At 42.3% G+C, this 17,853-nt stretch overlaps 1 protein-coding gene and 1 long non-coding RNA gene across 6 annotated transcripts in view; one reads left to right on the top strand and one right to left on the bottom strand.

The window, feature by feature from the left end:
• myom1b (myomesin 1b) overlaps positions 1-17,853 on the top strand; it is a 126,790-nt gene that overhangs the window by 87,830 nt on the left and 21,107 nt on the right. For all 5 annotated transcript variants that reach the window (XM_034170977.1, XM_034170984.1, XM_034170970.1 and 2 more), the window contains 5 exons: positions 2,113-2,218; positions 2,526-2,689; positions 2,843-2,879; positions 11,456-11,478; positions 16,475-16,530. In XM_034170977.1, the coding sequence (XP_034026868.1) occupies positions 2,113-2,218; positions 2,526-2,689; positions 2,843-2,879; positions 11,456-11,478; positions 16,475-16,530 (386 nt within the window). The remainder of the gene's footprint in view (positions 1-2,112; positions 2,219-2,525; positions 2,690-2,842; positions 2,880-11,455; positions 11,479-16,474; positions 16,531-17,853) is intronic.
• Positions 3,340-17,761, bottom strand: LOC117511056. The gene is made up of 3 exons (XR_004560873.1): positions 17,622-17,761; positions 17,138-17,144; positions 3,340-3,349 (listed from the first exon to the last, which is right to left on the bottom strand). It is a non-coding gene; the product is annotated as an uncharacterized LOC117511056 (long non-coding RNA).

Below are 17,853 nucleotides of genomic sequence, written 5' to 3'. Positions count from 1 at the left end.
GCAGTCGTACAGGGACCGGATAGCCCTTAGTAAAGGACCCCGGACCCCGTACTCCCACACCACCCCCCACAGGGCACCCCGGGGGACACGGTCGAACGCCTTCTCCAGATCCACAAAGCACATGTGGACTGGTTGGGTGAACTCCCATGAACCCTTGAGCACCCAGTGGAGTGTGTAGAGCTGGTCCAGTGTGCCGCGACCAGGACGAAAACCACACTGCTCCTCCCGAATCCGAGGTTCAACTATCGGTCGAATTCTCCTCTCCAGTACTCTGTTATAGACCTTACCAGGGAGGCTGAGGAGTGTGATCCCCCTGTAGTTGGAACACACCCTCCGGTCCCCCTTCTTAAACAGAGGGACCAACACCCCAGTCTGCCAATCTAGAGGCACTGTCCCAGACCGCCACGCGATGTTGCAGAGGCGTGTCAACCAAGACAGTCCCACAACATCCAGAGACTTAAGGTACTCAGGACGGATTTCATCCACCCCAGGAGCCTTGCCACCAAGGAGCTTTCTAACCACCTCTGTGACTTTGGCCTGGGTGATGGATGAGTCTGCCTCTGAATCCCCAGTCTCTGCTTCCTCTTCAGAAGATGTGACGATGGGATTGAGGAGATCCTCGAAGTATTCCTTCCACCGCCCAACAACATCCCCAGTCAGGGTCAACAGCTCCCCACCGGCACCGTAGACAGTGCCGGTGGAGAGCTGCTTCCACGTCCTGAGGCGTCGGACGGTTTGCCAGAATTTCTTCGAGGCCAACCAATAGTACTCCCCCATGGCCTCCCGAACTCCTCCCAGACCCGAGTTTTTGCCTCTGTGACCGCACGGGTTGCAGCATGCTTGGTCTGCCAGTACCTGTCTTGTGCCTCCGGGATCCCACTTACCAACAAAGACACCGGTTGTCATCAGTTCTGTTCATTATCTTTATGGATAGAATTTCTAGGCACAGCCAGGGTGTAAAGGGGGTCTGGTTTGGGAACCACAGAATCTCATCTCTGCTGTTTGTAGACAATGTGGTTCTGTTGGCTTCATCAAATCAGGACCTTCAGCGTACACTGTGGCACTTTGCAGCTGAGTGTGAAGCGTCCAGGATGAAAATCAGCACCTCCAAATCCGAGTCCATGGTTCTCGACCAGAAAAAGGTGCCTTGCCCTCTTCAGGTTGGTGGAGAGTCCTTGCCTCAAGTGGAGGAGTTTAAGTATCTCGGGGTCTTGTTCATGAGTGAGGGACGGATGGAGCGTGAGATCGACAGATGGATCGGTGCAGCATCTGCAGTGATGCAGTCGCTGTATTGGACCGTCATGGTGAAGAGAGAGCTGAGTAGGGGGCAAAGCTCTCGATTTACCGATTGATCTACGTTCCGACCCTCACCTATGGTCATGAGATTTGGCTCATGACCGAAAGAACGAGATCGTGAGTACAAGTGGCCGAGAAGAGTTTCCTCCGTAGAGTGGCTGGGCGCTCCCTTAGAGATAGGGTGAGGAGCTCGGTCACTCGGGCGGGGCTCGGAATCGAGCCGCTGCTCCTCCATGTCGAAAGGAGCCAGCTGAGGTGGCTTGGGCATCTTTTTCGGATGCCCCCTGGAGACCTTGCTGGAGAGGTGTTCCGGGCACGTCCCATCGGGAGGAGGCCCCGGGGAAGACCCAGGACATGCTGGAGGGACTATGTCTCTCGGCTGGCTTGGGAACGCCTTGGGGTTCCCCCGGAGGAGCTGGGGGAGGTGTGTGTGGATCGGGAAGTCTGGGCGGCTTTGCTTGAGCTGCTGCCCCCGAGACCTGATTCCGGATAAAGCGGAAGAAAATGGATGGATGGATGGATGGATGGATGGATGGATGGATGGATGGATGGATGGATGGATGGATGGATGGATGGATGGATGGATGGATGGATGGATGGATGGATGGATGGATGGATGTTCCTTTTCGGGATTGGCACAGCAGAAGCGTGCAATGGTACCAAATTCCAATGGGACGAATAATCCATGTCACGTGACATACAACCCACCAATCGAATTACAAGGATCCGGTCAGCCGTTGTATAATAACCCATGAATAATGAAGCTGACCGTGAATTCTCTCCAGCCTAAATGGCCTCTGGTTTATGTTCTTGCAGCAAATTCTTCCACTCCACTGAAGATCACAAGCACAGAAAAGGGCATCAGACTCTACACCTTCGTCAACTACTATAACGATTTACTCCAAGTGACATGGCACTACAAGTATGGCTTTTGGCTGCAGTCGTGTGTCCACACGCATGTATAACACTGATCTCACCCACTGACATTAAGCAGCTAATGCTTTTCTGAAAAGTACTTAATGTCATTGTCTAAAATTTAAAATCACATCATCGGCATATAGTCGGAGAGTACTTGACTTCTGGCATTTATTTCTGAGGGTTTAAACTAAGTTTTTAAAGTGAAATATTTCATTATGTTCTGTACATATTGTCACGCATGAGCAGCAGTTGCATGTTGTGCACGTACAGCATGTTTTTGTTCACAGTGATCAGTATTGTCTCTCCGACAGGGATTCTGCCATTGCCTTCTCTGATCGGATTAAGAGTGGCGTTGTGGGAGAGCAGCTGTGGCTGCAGATCACAGAGCCCACAGAGAAAGACATGGGCAAATATGCCATTGAGTTTAATGATGGAAAAGGCGGGTTGCGAAGAACCGTTGAGTTGTGTGGACAAGGTGAGATCATCTACATATTTACAAAATTGTTGTTTTATGGCATGTGCACTAAATGTAATCAACAGGAATAAATCTCTGAAATGAATTCTTGTAGGCATTATTTCCTTTTACCATTAATCCAGGTATTAATTTTTATGTATTTGTGTTTCACAGCATTTGATGATGCTTTTGCGGAATTTCAGAGACTCAAGTAAGTCATTATCTAAAAAATTACATTCATATTTGAATAATGACATAGTTTTCTACTGAAATATGATTCTAGAGTTTCAGCATTTTATGATGTGTGTGTAAAAAATTGTCTCCATGGCAGCTGCCACCAGGGAGCAACAACATGCTGGCCTTCCTCAGAAAGTTTTGTTGTTTCCTAACCATTTGCCTCAGTGTTCACTCTCCTTCAAATAGCTCGACAACCGGCCCTGAATTGGACCAGATAGTGGCCTCTCTCTACTAGCCTGTGATTGGTTGGTGGCCGAGACGCTGAAGTCAGCCCATGTGTCAGCCTCACGTTGATGTGACGCGAGCACTGCTCTCCTAATGATCATTTAAGAGAGGAAATTCCAGTGCTGCTCTCCTATTGCTCATTTTGGAGTGGGAAATCATACTCCAAAATGGAGTCCAGTATCCGGCCCAATTCATAGCCGGGCCGGTTGTCAGGCTATCCTTCAAAGAGAGGGTGTCTGCACCTTTCTCCCACAGACTGGCTCTGTCTCACATAATCAACAGGAGTCCAGACTTGGACTATGGACTTATGTATGTTGCAGATGTCTAAAATGAGTCCTTGTAGGCCAATTTTCTTAAAGTAGGAACATTTTTGCATATAGAGTCAAAATATTATTGAATTCAGTGATGTTTAATATAAAACCCAAACCATATCTAACTATAAGAGCTGGATATAAAGGGATTATGTACAATATGATCCTTTAAATAGGATTAAAATGAATGTAAAATAAATGAATGCTAGTTATCCAACTATGAAATCTCATGAATTTCAGTTAATCACCCTCCCCCTCCCATACAAAGAAACAGATTCAAAACTAATATTTCTTTTCAAAATCTTTTTATTAAATTTTCCAAAGCGAATATATTAAAAAAACAGCCTGTGGTGCATTAGAAATGTACATTACAAATATAATAACAACAATAACAACAACAGAACATCCCCTATTGGGCAGGTACCAGTATGGAAGGTACAATTAAATGACCTACCCTCACATACATTATGCATACACCTGTATACGAACGTATACAAATTCTCCTTAATCATGTCAGGATAGAGGTAGAACACTGACCCTGCAATCCCCCCACCCTTTAAGGAAAGACAGCTAAGGCACACACAGTAGTCAGCAGGCTTTCGATGTTCAAATCTTGAGCTACCCAAATGTCTGGGGCCTATTCCAAAGGCATATTCTACAACACATGAGAGTCATGAAAGTAGGTCAGAAAGGATCCCCAAGTCTTATAAAAATTTTCCCTCAGTGCCTTTCAATGAAAAACGCATCTTTTCAAGAGTAAGACAGCGCACAGTGGGCCTCATGTATCAACGTTGCGTACAGCGATATTTGAGCGTATATGGGGTGTACGCCAAAACGGCTGCGCTACTTGGCATTTATCAATGTGGTCGTTGGCGTACGCTGCGCTGAAAATATACACCAGGTCGAGAGGTGGCGTAAATTATACACCAAAATGAACCAGCGCTGGAATACACATAAAAATGAAGATGATCAACACGATAAACAGTGCCATCATACAAATCAATGCATATGTTACATAAATAACACTTTCCTGATTATACTACATAATAATTAATACAAATCCCGCTGTTGCAGGATTGTTATGGAGCACCATCCGTGGACACAGCGCTGACTGCAAAGAAGCGTTGCTCGCCTTTTTCTCCAGACGTCGAGCCTGGAGCCAGAGCAGCACTGAGCTTAACTTCATGTGGTGTGATCGTTTTAGACAATGAAATTGATAATTATAACTGTACTGATGTCATTCCCTTAATTCGCCCGTGCTGCAATCAGGTTTTGTCGTCTCCATTCGTTTGTCACAATGCAATAAATAAAGAGGTACATTTTAAAAATAAAGAAATCTGACAAATTAGGCGTGTCTTATTAATTGAGCGAGCAAATATCCACGTCAAGAATTATTGACGTGAAAAGAGAATACATTGGTCCCTCGCTATAACGCAGCCTCGCAGTCCTGCTGAGTATTTAGTCCAATTTTGCTTGCTATTAATTTTTTTTACAGTGTTCTGTGTTCTACGTGTCTGTTTATAAGAATCCTCTCGCCCAGACGAAGAAAGAGCGCCAACAAATAGGCCTACTCATAACTGTGTTTCTCACACGGAAACAGCACCTGCTGCAGCGAGGTGTGAGTGGAAAAGGCGCAGCGTCAGGACGCAGAGGCCCGATCTGTGGAATACTGGTCAGTCACTATTAATAATTTCTTATGTGTCCAACCTCGTACGTTGATTGTTAAAATTAAATTCGTTAGTTCTAAATGCCATCATAATTATTTATAGGAAAACGTTCTATTTTTATTTCTCTAACAAATGTTTGGGCCTGAAAACAGTTTGGTCTTATTTTCCTACTAAGGTTTGAACTTTGAGAGTGTTTACACACGAGAGAAAAGTGAGAAAATGTTCATGCCTGATTGTGAAAGTGTATAATGTGGGTTTACAGGGGTTTTGCAGCTTTGAAACGTCTATAATAATTGTAAAAAATAACGCTGACTATGTCGCGGTTTCACGTATTACGGGCTATTTTTTAGAACGTAACTCCCCCGATAAACGAGGGACCACTGTAACACTTTATTGATTATATACTACAAAACATTGATACGACGGCCACTCATTGCCGTCTTCCTGGCTTCCATGTCGTAAAACAAGGGTGTGTCTGAAGCTGAGTCTGAATATTTATGGGCGTGTTTATTATAATTACGGTCGTTTCCACCCGCCACATTTATCAAGATCACGTCAGGCGTATGCCAGAAATGGGCAGGTGCGCACTGCTTGATACATGTCACGGCAACTTTGGTGTATTTCAAGTTTACGCCGTAAATTTACGCCACAAGTGCGCAACATTGATACATGAGGCCCAGTGTCTCTCAGCCATTGAGTGTGTGTGGGCGAGGTCGCCTCCTTTCACCTAAACAGAATGGCCTGCCTGCCCAAGAGGAGGGAGAAGGAGACCATGTGGCGCTCAGCAGAAGTCAGTCAGGGGTCATCAGGCCAGAGGTACCAAATAGAGCCATCATAGGATTTGGATAGAGTTCATGCTGCAGGATATTTGAAAGAGCATGAAAAATCTCATTTCAAAAGATTTGTAAGTGAGGGCATAGCCAATACATGTGGAAGAGGGTGGCATTGCCTAATTTACATTTGATACAGGTGGGGGTAACGTCAGGATATATGCTGGCTAATTCAGACTTTGACCTGTGAGCTCTATGAACCACTTTGAATTGTATTAGGCAGTGTCTTGCGCACAGTGATGATTTATGGATCGATTTCAGGATCAAGTCCCAGCGGTCAGCAGATATCGAACGTCCTAGGTCTTGTTCCCATGCCTTTCTGGTCCTGTCCAATGTCAAACGTAGAAATGTGATGACATTCCGGTACAGTGTTGAGAGTGCGCCCTTTGAGGTTGGATTAAAGGAGAGAAATGTATCAATTGAATTAGCACCAGGCTTATTGAGAAAACATGGTAAAGTACAACTCATAAAATCTCTGACCTGTAAATAACAGAAAAATGCATTTTGGGCAAGTGGAATTTCTCAGAGAGCTCCTCAAATGAAGAAAAACTGTTGCCCTTGAATAGATGTGAGAATGAAGTGATGCCCCCCTTTTTATGCCAGTCCATGAAGGAGGTATCACACTGAGATGGAGTAAAAAGGGGATTGGAGGCAACAGGGCTGAGCATGGAAAATTGGGCATAACTAAATGCCCTCCTAAACTGAATCCACGCCTTCAAAGCAGAGCGTACTGCCGGATTTTTTATTTGTTTGAGTATTGGATAATTAAGTGGGGCACCAAGCAACGCAGAGAGTGACATATTTTGGACTGAGTTCAACTCAACCGTTAACCATTCCGGGCCAACAGATCGAAGCCTGATAAGGACGCAGAACACAATGCGCTGTTAAAAAAAAAAAAAGCATGCAAAATTGCACAAAAAAATTTGTGAAACTGCGAGCCTGCGAAGGGTGAACCGCGTTATAGCGAGGGACCATTATAGTATATTCATTTTTACGGAATTTATACAACCGGCTAGTGTCAGTGAAAGGGGTGACCATTGTTGTAAAGAAGGTCTCTCCTGATTGTGAAGAGTTGTGAAATTTTCACGGAATAGGTCCTTAAATTTACGGGTGATCTCTAATCCTAAATAAGTGAACTGCCGTTTCTCAATCTTAAGAGGGGTGCTACTATAATCGGCAGCAAGGGCCTCATCATTTATTGGAAAGAGCTTTGTCTTGTGGATGTTAATTTTGTAGCTGGACATACATCCAAATTCTTCAAAAAGAGACAACGCCGCAGCCAGAGAGTTAGTTGGGCCTGAGATATACAGCAAGAGATCATCAGCACAGAGAGAGACTTTATGTTCCACACCGCCCCTATAAATGCCAGAGATGTCAATGCTGTTTCTGAGCATGACTCTAAGTGGCTCTATTGCTAAATCAAACAGGATCGGGCTCAACGGACAACCTTGACGTGTTTCGCGGCCCAGTGCAAAAGGTTGGGATGTTATGCCATTCATCTGTACAGTTGCAGTAGGGGCAGCATAGAGCAACTTAATCCAGCCTACAAACATGGGACCAAAGCCAAATTTACGTAATGCTGAAAACAGATATCTCCACTCGACACAATCAAATGCCTTCTCTACATCGATAGAAAGAATGCATTCCGGGATTTTGTCTTGGGAGGGCGTATCATCGAGAAGGCATCAGATATTGAAAAAAGCATGGCGGCTTTTAATAAAACCAGTCTGATCAGTGGATATTATATGAGGGAGGGCCTCTTCTAATCTGAGAGTCAGGACTTTCACTGGGATTTTGGCATCCGTATTAAGGAGAGAAATAGGCCGTTAGGAGGCACAGTCAGCCGTGTCTTTTCCGTTCTTTGCAATAAATGATATGAAAGCCTCGGCCAGTGGGGGTGAGCCACATTGGTGTGATTTCATGTAGGACAGCTGCAAATTGTGATGAGAGGGGTTTTGAAAACTGTTTAAAAAATTCAGTGGGAAAACCGTCAGGCCCCGGTGTCTTCCCAGACTGCATCGAAGAGATGGCTTGGGTTATAGGAGCTTCAAGCTTCTCAATGAGGTCTACAGGAACAGAAGGAATAGGTAATAAGTCGAGAAAAGTGCTAATACTAACCTCATCTCCATCAAATTCAGAGGAATATAGTCTGGAGTAAAAATTTCTGAAAGTAGTGTTGATCTCACTGGGGTTGGAAGTAACTTCCCCATTTTCAATGCAGATGCCAGATATGTGTTGTTTGGCTCTGCGTCCCCTTAGCAAATTAGTGAGTCATTTCCCCTGATTTCTCTCCATGTTCATACAATGTGCAATTGTTTTTCAGCAGAATGCTTTATGTTTGGTAGGGTCTCAAGAGATCAAATCTAGTTTTGAGTTCAGTCTTTTTATTATAAAGCTCAGGGGTTTGGTGTTTTGCGTATTCCTTGTCAATGTTGTGGATTTCAGACAGGAGGTCCAGTTGTTCTTTTGGGGATTTTCTTTTCAAGTTTGCTGTAAATGAGATAACTTGGCCTCTCAAATAGGCTCTAAAGTGCCTCCTAGAGTGAGAGTCTGGATACGTCTGGAGTATTGTTAGTTTCAAGAAATAAAGAAATATGTTCCTCCATAAACTTGATAAAGCTATCATCCGAAAGTAGTGTAGAATTAAATCACCAATGTCTTATGGGGTTTGGAATCCCAGGGAAATTCATTGACATTATCAAAGGAGCATGGTCAGAGATAACTATACTCTGATAATCACATGAGCTGATTTGGGGAGCAATTCTGTCATCCACAAAAAATTATCTATCCTCATGAATGTATTGTGCATGGGGGAGAAAAGAAATATGCCCTATCATCAGGATGAAGAAGACGCCAAACGTCAGAGATTCCACCTTCTAACAGAAGCGATTGAATGTATGAGGCTGACTTAGTCCTCATGGTTGGTTTGGAGGAAGAGCAATCTAGTATTGGATCAAACCAGCAATTGAAGTCCCCACCCATGATTAGATAACATGAGTCCAACTCAGGAAGCTTGGAAAAACTTTTTCAAAAAAGGTGACATCATCTACGTTTGGAGCATAAATGTTAACTAAGACAACACTGGTATCAAAAACCTTTCCAAAGACAATTAAAAACCCGCCATCATTGTCAGTCATGACGTGAGTTGGTTCAAACAGTACATCATTGGACATAAGAATGGCCACCCCCCCTTGCTCTAGCCCAGAAGGTAGAATGAAATATTGCCTTGCAGCAGTGAGAAGTTGGATGTCTAGAAACTTCCTACTTTTAAACTCTGATAAGACTGAAATGATGGTTCTTGGTCCAGTGAGACATCTGCATCAATTTGACCAGTTAAGACTCAGCCTAGGCTCGTGTGTCATACAGCACACTGACAAAGTGAGGAACCTTGGGGTCATTTTTGATCCTTCATTGTCCTTTGGCCTCCATATTAGAAATATTACGAGGACTGCTTTCTTCCACCTGCGAAATATAGCGAAGATTCGTCCCATCCTGTCTATGGCTGATGCTGAGACCCTGATCCATGTGTTCATCTCTTCTAGACTGGACTACTGCAACGTTCTATTTTCTGGTTTACCGCAGTCTAGCATTAGGGCTCTCCAATGCTGCAGCCAGACTTTTGACACAAAGCAGAAAGTTCGACCACATTACACCCATTTTGGCATCTCTTCACTGGCTTCCTGTCCCAGTGAGATCAGATTTTAAGGTTTTGCTACTAACCTATAAAATTATTCATGGACCGGCACCTCCCTACCTAGCTGACCTAATTAAACCTTACATACTGGCCCGGGCTTTATATTCTCAGGGTGCAGGACTACTTTATGTCTCTAGGGTGAATAAGAAGTCTGCGGGTCACAGAGCTTTTTCTCTTATCGTACCCCTGTTCTGTGGAATGATCTCTCTGCATCAATAAAACAATCAGATTCTGTGGAGACATTCAAGTCCCGACTTAAGACGCACTTCTTTTCCCTTTCATATGGCTAGCATACTGGTACAATTTTGTTTTATGCTTTTTACTCTTTTAATTCATGTTATTAGTAATTGGAGCGGGCCGCAGCCTCAACTTTACCTAAATTCTGGGTCTTTTAGTGAAGCTTAGGGCTAGCGGCCGGCGATCACCTTAGTATTTCTTCTGTTTTTCTTGTTGTTTAATGCTGGCAAATTACACAGTATTTTTGTCTTTCTGATGCCTGATTCTGTTTTTTCTCTGTTTAAAGTGCAGCTCCATCCAGAGATGGGAGTTGTATTTGTGTTGGCGACCCTCCTGTGCACCAACAGCAATTCTTGTATATTCGTCCGTGAATTGTTCTGTGAATTGTTTCTGTAATTTATGTTTGTAGCATGGCCCAAGCAGAGGGTCACCCCTTTGAGTCTGGTCTGCTTGAGGTTTCTTCCTCAGAGGGAGTTTTTCCTTACCACTGTTGCTCTGGGGGTTGGTAAGGTTAGACCTTACCTGTGCGAAGCGCCTTGAGGCAACTCGGTTGTGATTTGGCGCTATATAAAGAAAATAAAATTGAAAGCACTGCCCTGCCCATTGAGAAAAAATTTACAAGACTTCATTCAGAAGACTGCAAGTGGGTTTCTTGCAGAAACACAATTTCTGCCTTTAATTGTTTGAGATGGGTTAGCACTTTCTTCCTTTTGGCAATATGGTTCAAACCCCTAACATTCCAGCTCACCAAATTAGCCTGTCTTGCCATTGCCATTTAAAGGATGTAAAAAAAGAAGACAAGAAGAAATAAATGGACATATATGTGTGCCTGCATTTAAAAAATGAAAACCCTCTTCCCCCATTCCCAACCCCTCCCAGAACATCAAAAGAACAAAGAACAGATGAAACTAATATATATATATATATATATATATATATATATATATATATATATATATATATGTATATACATATATATATATATATATATGTATATACATATATATATATATATATATGTATATACATATCTATATATATATATATATATATATATATATATATATATATATATATATATATATATATTAAGTTAAGTCAAATGTTTGATTGAAGTCAAACATTTAATTTTAAATTTGTGATTTGTGACCTCTCTCTCTCTCTCTCTCTCTCTCTCTCTCTCTCTCTCTCTCTCTCTCTCTCTCTCTCTCTCTCTCTCTCTCTCTCTGTGGATTTAATGTAGTTTATGATGACAGATATTTTTAAATGTTTTTGGGATATTATGTTTAAAAGTGTCATTGTATTTAATACTTTCTATTTTGTGTACTCAGCTTTCATTGACGTATGAAGTTGTGGTTATTATTTTTTGTTTTTTAAATAAACCATTCAGTGTGGTATAGCTCATACTTATTTCAAGTTATACCAGCTGCCACAGATCTAAATTTTGTATATAATAGTAAAATAAAAAAAAAAACAGTCTTTGTGGTCTTTTTAAACGTATGAAGCACAGAGTCAGACTTAAATCAACTTTCATTACTGTTTATCTTCATGTTTGATCTCATTTAATGTTCTTTTTTTAACCCCAGAGCTGCCGCTGTTGCAGAGAGAAGTAAGTGACACTGTGTTTGTGTTGGCTTTTGAAACGTTTGGAGGATACAGCCATTGAAACATCAGGACACCCTGCTTTGCATTTGTTTTATTTTAAAAAGGCAATGTTTTCACATTTTGTGTGGGAAAAAGAGTCTGGTTACTCTGGGACTCTCTGTCTCTAAAAGGTAAAAATTGATTAAAAAGCACACACGAACACACATACACATTACTACTATTTAAAAAATGAAATTATTAATATCATATATTTAATTTTAAAAAGGTTTTTAGTCCTAGGATTTGGAAGCCATGTACATATGATGGTTGTAACAGAGCAGGTGACCCGAAAACACAGAGAACCACACCATCAAGCAATAGCAACAGTCTTTATACTTAGAGTCCACCAGCAAAAGTAGAATAGACCACAGTAGCAAACGAGTAGTCTAGATAACAGCAAGCAAAGTGCAAACGTGCCAAATATACTCAACAAAAATATAAACGCAACACTTTTGGTTTTGCTCCCATTTTGTATGAGATGAACTCAAAGATCTAAAACTTTTTCCACATACACAATATCACCATTTCCCTCAAATATTGTTCACAAACCAGTCTAAATCTGTGATAGTGAGCACTTCTCCTTTGCTGAGATAATCCATCCCACCTCACAGGTGTGCCATATCAAGATGCTGATTAGACACCATGATTAGTGCACAGGTGTGCCTTAGACTGCCCACAATAAAAGGCCACTCTGAAAGGTGCAGTTTTATCACACAGCACAATGCCACAGATGTTGCAAGATTTGAGGGAGCGTGCAATTGGCATGCTGACAGCAGGAATGTCAACCAGAGCTGTTGCTCGTGTATTGAATGTTCATTTCTCTACCATAAGCCGTCTCCAAAGGCGTTTCAGAGAATTTGGCAGTACATCCAACCAGCCTCACAACCGCAGACCACGTGTAACCACACCAGCCCAGGACCTCCACATTCAGCATGTTCACCTCCAAGATCGTCTGAGACCAGCCACTTGGACAGCTGCTGAAACAATCGGTTTGCATAACCAAAGAATTTCTGCACAAACTGTCAGAAACCGTCTCAGGGAAGCTCATCTGCATGCTCGTCGTCCTCATCGGGGTCTCGACCTGACTCCAGTTCGTCGTCGTAACCGACTTGAGTGGGCAAATGCTCACAATCGCTGGCGTTTGGCATGTTGGAGAGGTGTTCTCTTCAACTCTATGCGAAGGAGATGTGTTGCACTGCATGAGGCAAATGGTGGTCACACCAGATACTGACTGGTATCCCCCCCAATAAAACAAAACTGCACCTTTCAGAGTGGCCTTTTATTGTGGGCAGTCTAAGGCACACCTGTGCACTAATCATGGTGTCTAATCAGCATCTTGATATGGCACACCTGTGAGGTGGGATGGATTATCTCAGCAAAGGAGAAGTGCTCACTATCACAGATTTAGACTGGTTTGTGAACAATATTTGAGGGAAATGGTGATATTGTGTATGTGGAAAAAGTTTTAGATCTTTGAGTTCATCTCATACAAAATGGGAGCAAAACCAGAAGTGTTGCGTTTATATATATTGCCTAATCCAGAACTCATCTGAAGGACCAGTTTCTCTCTGACAGCTTCTCATCCAGGACCCCCACACATCAAAAACGTCTCATTGCTTTAGAAAAAAACCTGTGCGGACTGACACATGGACAACTGCCAATCCCAGAGCTCTCAAGTCTCACACATTCGGAGTGAGACTCACGCTTTAAAGTGGTCCTCTCAGGTCTCATGCATTCAAGGTGAGACTCAACATGTTGTCATGCTCTCATGCTAATGCATGACATTCTCCAACATTTCACCGCTATGACCTGCAAGACAAGACTCGGCAGAAAATAGCTCCTTGAGCGTATCTCACCTTGAGAGCTCTGTGAGTCCCTTTGCCATCACCCACTCCCTGGCAAACTTCATGAGATGGATGATTGTAAAGGCCACTTTGGAGGCATGCTTAGGGTACAAACTGGGCCAGACTTGCAAGTACCTGGGTCTCCATTGTAATCTCAATATGTGTGAGGGGTGGCTCATGCAAACAATGGCACGGTATCCTCTGGGGGGTCTGCTGATATGACATGTTGGTCCTGTCACATGCTGGTGATTCTGCTGGTCAGTCAACTGTTTTAGCTTGTTATCATGTTTTTAATCTTTGAACTCAATTTGTTCTGTTTCCGTGTTGTATTGTATGAAACAATACAAGGGGTAGGGTGAAGCTGATGCTTCACCCTACCCCTTTTCGGACATGTTGGGTACACAGTAGGAACTTTTTTGTTGTCTTTACTGATCTGTCTTGTAATTGTTGTTGTATCAAATGTTCGAAATAAACAGTTTTCATTCATTCATTCAAACACCTTGATCTGTTCTTATCGTGAGCTGGCACTATACAAATTAATAAATTAGAATTTTTGAATTTAGCAATGGCTTCCTAAGATGACTGCAGCTCTTGAATAGGTTGCATTAAACCTGTGTTAATTCTTCCCCCAGTTCTTTCTGTAATACTGCCCCTTATGAAGTACAAACTTGAACTATTCCGCACTTTTAAATTTAATCAAAGTCACAGCAAAAATAATCAGGCCTGGGCCCTGCAAGAACTTCTCTTACAGACAAGATCTGCTCTTACAGAACCCAGGACAATGGATACAAGCAGTTTTTATACAAGACTACATATGCGTAACAGATGCGGACCTTATTTCACAAAATCCTTCTCTTATTGGTCCCCGTGGGCATTCAAGGGAGGTCCATCCCCTTGCCCCAGGCCCGCGCAATAACGGGAGACATATGATTTATAATTGGAACCTAACTCTCTTTATCCCAAGTGGTACAAACTGGTTAAATCCAGTTCTACATGCACATCAAAAGAAAGAACAAAGGAAAGTGAAAATAAGAATGAAACTAAAAGTATAACCCTAAATAAAATAACTACCTTAATACCAAAACAAGTACAGAAAACAAATATAGAAAACCATAATTGAACACAAATATATCTCACAACTGTCAGCAGCTGTTCTTGGTCATGCATCTTATAAGCCAGAATGGACTCGATCACGGGGAATGACATGGCCAGAAAATGTGACATATGTAACATGGCAGGGGTCCCCAACGCGGTGAACCACACAGGCAACAGCAGCAGTCTGTATTTACAGTCCAGCAGTGGAAATAAAGAACAGTCCACAGTGGGAAAACAGTCATCCAGATTGCAAGTGACTGTCCAAGGACACAGACATAGTAATCAACATGCAAAGGTGTGTCCATGCTGGGTCGAACAAAGATGCCAGTTTGGGAAGCTAAGCTAATTGTCCATAACACAGTAGAGCAACATACCAGGCAACAGTATGTCAAATAACAGGCCAAACACATAAAGCATAAGAGTCAGCAGCTAAAATTCAAACACAGCACATGGAGGACAAACTGCAAGAAGGAGGGTTTAAATATACAAGAGAGTACTTAGAACAATGAGGAACAGCTGAGGAGGTATGCTAAAATGTAAGGAAGTTAACCAAAATGTGAACCATGACAGTACCCTATGAAATGCAGTGAATCCAACCCCTCCAGACAGTGATGACAATAACTCAAAAACAATACATTCCATCAATGTTTAACTCACCAAATTAAACCAACATATTTTGTGGAGAAATTGATTAAAATTTGGTGAACTTTGATGCACCAGATGAATCAAAAATGTAAGTGTTTTGCTTAAGGACCCTGTCCCACTGGCGTTTAGGAGGATTTGCATATGGATTGCGCACAAAATTGGTTCATATTCGCTTAACATCCGCAACATGCGTGAAACATGCTTGTATGAGTCGGCTCACACCCGCACACGTCCGCAATTATCTGCAGAGGCACGTTACAAGGATTTTTGAGCTGCACAAAATTTTGGCTGCGGATGACATCCGCCTTACATACTCCATACATACACAATACATAATCTATGCGCTGTATATTCGCCGTCATCTGCTGATATCCGCAACTGACAGGGATTTGCGGCTTGGCAGTGGACTGAGACAGTGTGTAAAATGGATATTTTGCGTGCCTATCATGTCCACATCACAAACTAAAATAAGTTGTAGCGACTGTATACAGATAGCCACAAATAAAGCGTTTTTATTACATCTGCTTTGCATCAGATTTGCAGTGGATGCAACTCAGATGCGCTGTGTTCACAGCTGGATGCCGTTCTTTGTTCTACCGGCTGCCACGCACTCTGTGCTGGACGCTGCCTATATAAAATAATTATTTTGTGGCGGATTAATCATTTTATTCTGCAAATTGGCTGTTGAAAACAGCTGTAATCACCTTCTGAATCACAGGAAGCTGCAGCTGGGCCGAACAGCTCCAGCTGCAGAAAGCATTTTGAGCCGTCTAAAAAGGTAATTATTTGACTTGTTTACATTGTCAAGGCTTGATAAAACAGTTGCATGTTTTTTCCTTCTTGTCTGCAGCTGTTACAGTATTTATTCCCAAGTCCAGCAATTGCTCCAGAGGCTGTATTGTTGGTGTGAATAGTGATGCCGAAAGGAGCAAGTGCGCTTCTTTTATGACTGCAATGCATATGCCATGCACACGCAACACGTGCGAAATGCATTCATAATACACCCGTAATACTGCCATGATAATCACAATGCGTCAGATCCGTTTTCTCACTACATGCGTTATACAACCGTGATTGTTCATCATATATTCACTATATATTATTAATATATCCATAATTCATACTGGGACATTTGTCATTTTTAGCCATTTTTGTTGCGGACGACAACAAACGCCCGTAATTTGTGTACTCAATTCATGCGCAATGAATCCTCTCCCCAGTGCAACAGGGCCCTAAGGAACATACCATAGATCTGTCTGCCTCCTGTGAATACTGCCATTTGCTGGACATGTGTGAGCTTGTTGTAGGGAATAATCTTATATCAAATGCCTGATGGAGATTAAATCCAGGTGTTTGTATTTTGTCTTGCTTTTATAGACCGTGCTCGCGTCGCAGGAGGCCTGCCTGATGTGGTTACCATCCAAGAGGGCAAAGTAAAGTGTTTCATATTGTTTTCATATTATTTGTCCTGCAGTCATCCCAGTGCAGTAAAACTCCCATTACACAGGGGCAGAGTTCATTCTGCCCATTCCCTTGTGTGAGCACAAAATCGCACACCATGTCACCATGGCAGACAAAACAAGATAAATATTAAATGAATCCTTTTTCCACAATTCTGTGCAGTGCACATTCAGTTTACATTTTGTGTGTGTGCATTTTTTTCAGTGCCCTACGCCTGACATCACCTGCATAAAAAGACCTTGTGGAACCTTTTAATATATACAGCGGGTAAAATAAGTACTGAACACATCACCATTTTTCACAGTAAATATATTTCTAAAGGTACTATTGACATGAAATTTTGTCTGTAACAACCCACATAATACATATATGCAAAGAAACTAAAACAAATAAGTACAGAAATTAAGTTATGTGCAATGAAATGGAATGACAGGGAAAAATACTGAACACGCTTACAGAAATTTATTTAATTCTTCGTACAAAAGCCTTTGTTGGTCATAACAGCTTCAAGATGCCTCCTGTGTGGAGAAACTAGTTGCATGCATTGCTGAGGTGTGATTTTGGCCCATTCTTCCACACAGACAGTCTTCAAATCTTGAATTCTATGAACTCTGATCTTTATTTCTTTCGATAGATTTTCTGTTGGATTCAAGTCAGGTGATTGGCATCTTTATTTTCATTCTCTGAAACCAACTGAGACTTTCCTTGGCTGTGTGTTTGGAATTATTGTCTTGCTGAAATGTCCACCCTCATTACATCCTGATCATCCTGGTAGATAGCAGCAGATTTTTATCAAGAATGCTTGGTACATTTTACCATTCATCCTTCCTTCAATGCTATGACGTTTGTCAGTGCCGTATGCTGAACAATAGCCCCACACTATGATGTTCCCACTTCTAAACTGTTGCTATGGTGAGTTTGAGCTGTGCAGTGTCATTTGACCTCCAAGCACACTGCGTATTATGACATCCAAACTTCAATTTTGTTGACATCTGAGCAGACTATATTCTCCCACCAGGTCTTTCTTAAGTTCTCCACAAATCGTCCTTGGCTGTTGGTCAACTCTTCTGATAATTCTTTTCACTCCTCTGTCATAAATCTTGCGAGGAGCACCTTGTTGTGACCAGTTTATGGTGAAATTATGATCTTTCCACTTTCAGATTATGGCCCCAACAGTGCTCATTGGAACATTCAGAAGTTTAGAAAAACATCTGTAACTGGTGCCATCAGTATGTTTTGCAACAACAAGGCTGTGAAGATCTTGAGAGAGTTCTTTGTTTTACCCATCATGAGAT

This window comes from Thalassophryne amazonica, chromosome 1 (assembly GCF_902500255.1).
Source record: "Thalassophryne amazonica chromosome 1, fThaAma1.1, whole genome shotgun sequence".
Classification (NCBI taxonomy): Eukaryota; Metazoa; Chordata; class Actinopteri; order Batrachoidiformes; family Batrachoididae; genus Thalassophryne; species Thalassophryne amazonica.
The sequence above is the reverse complement of the archived record's forward strand: the minus strand, read 5'-3'. Positions and strand labels throughout refer to the sequence as shown.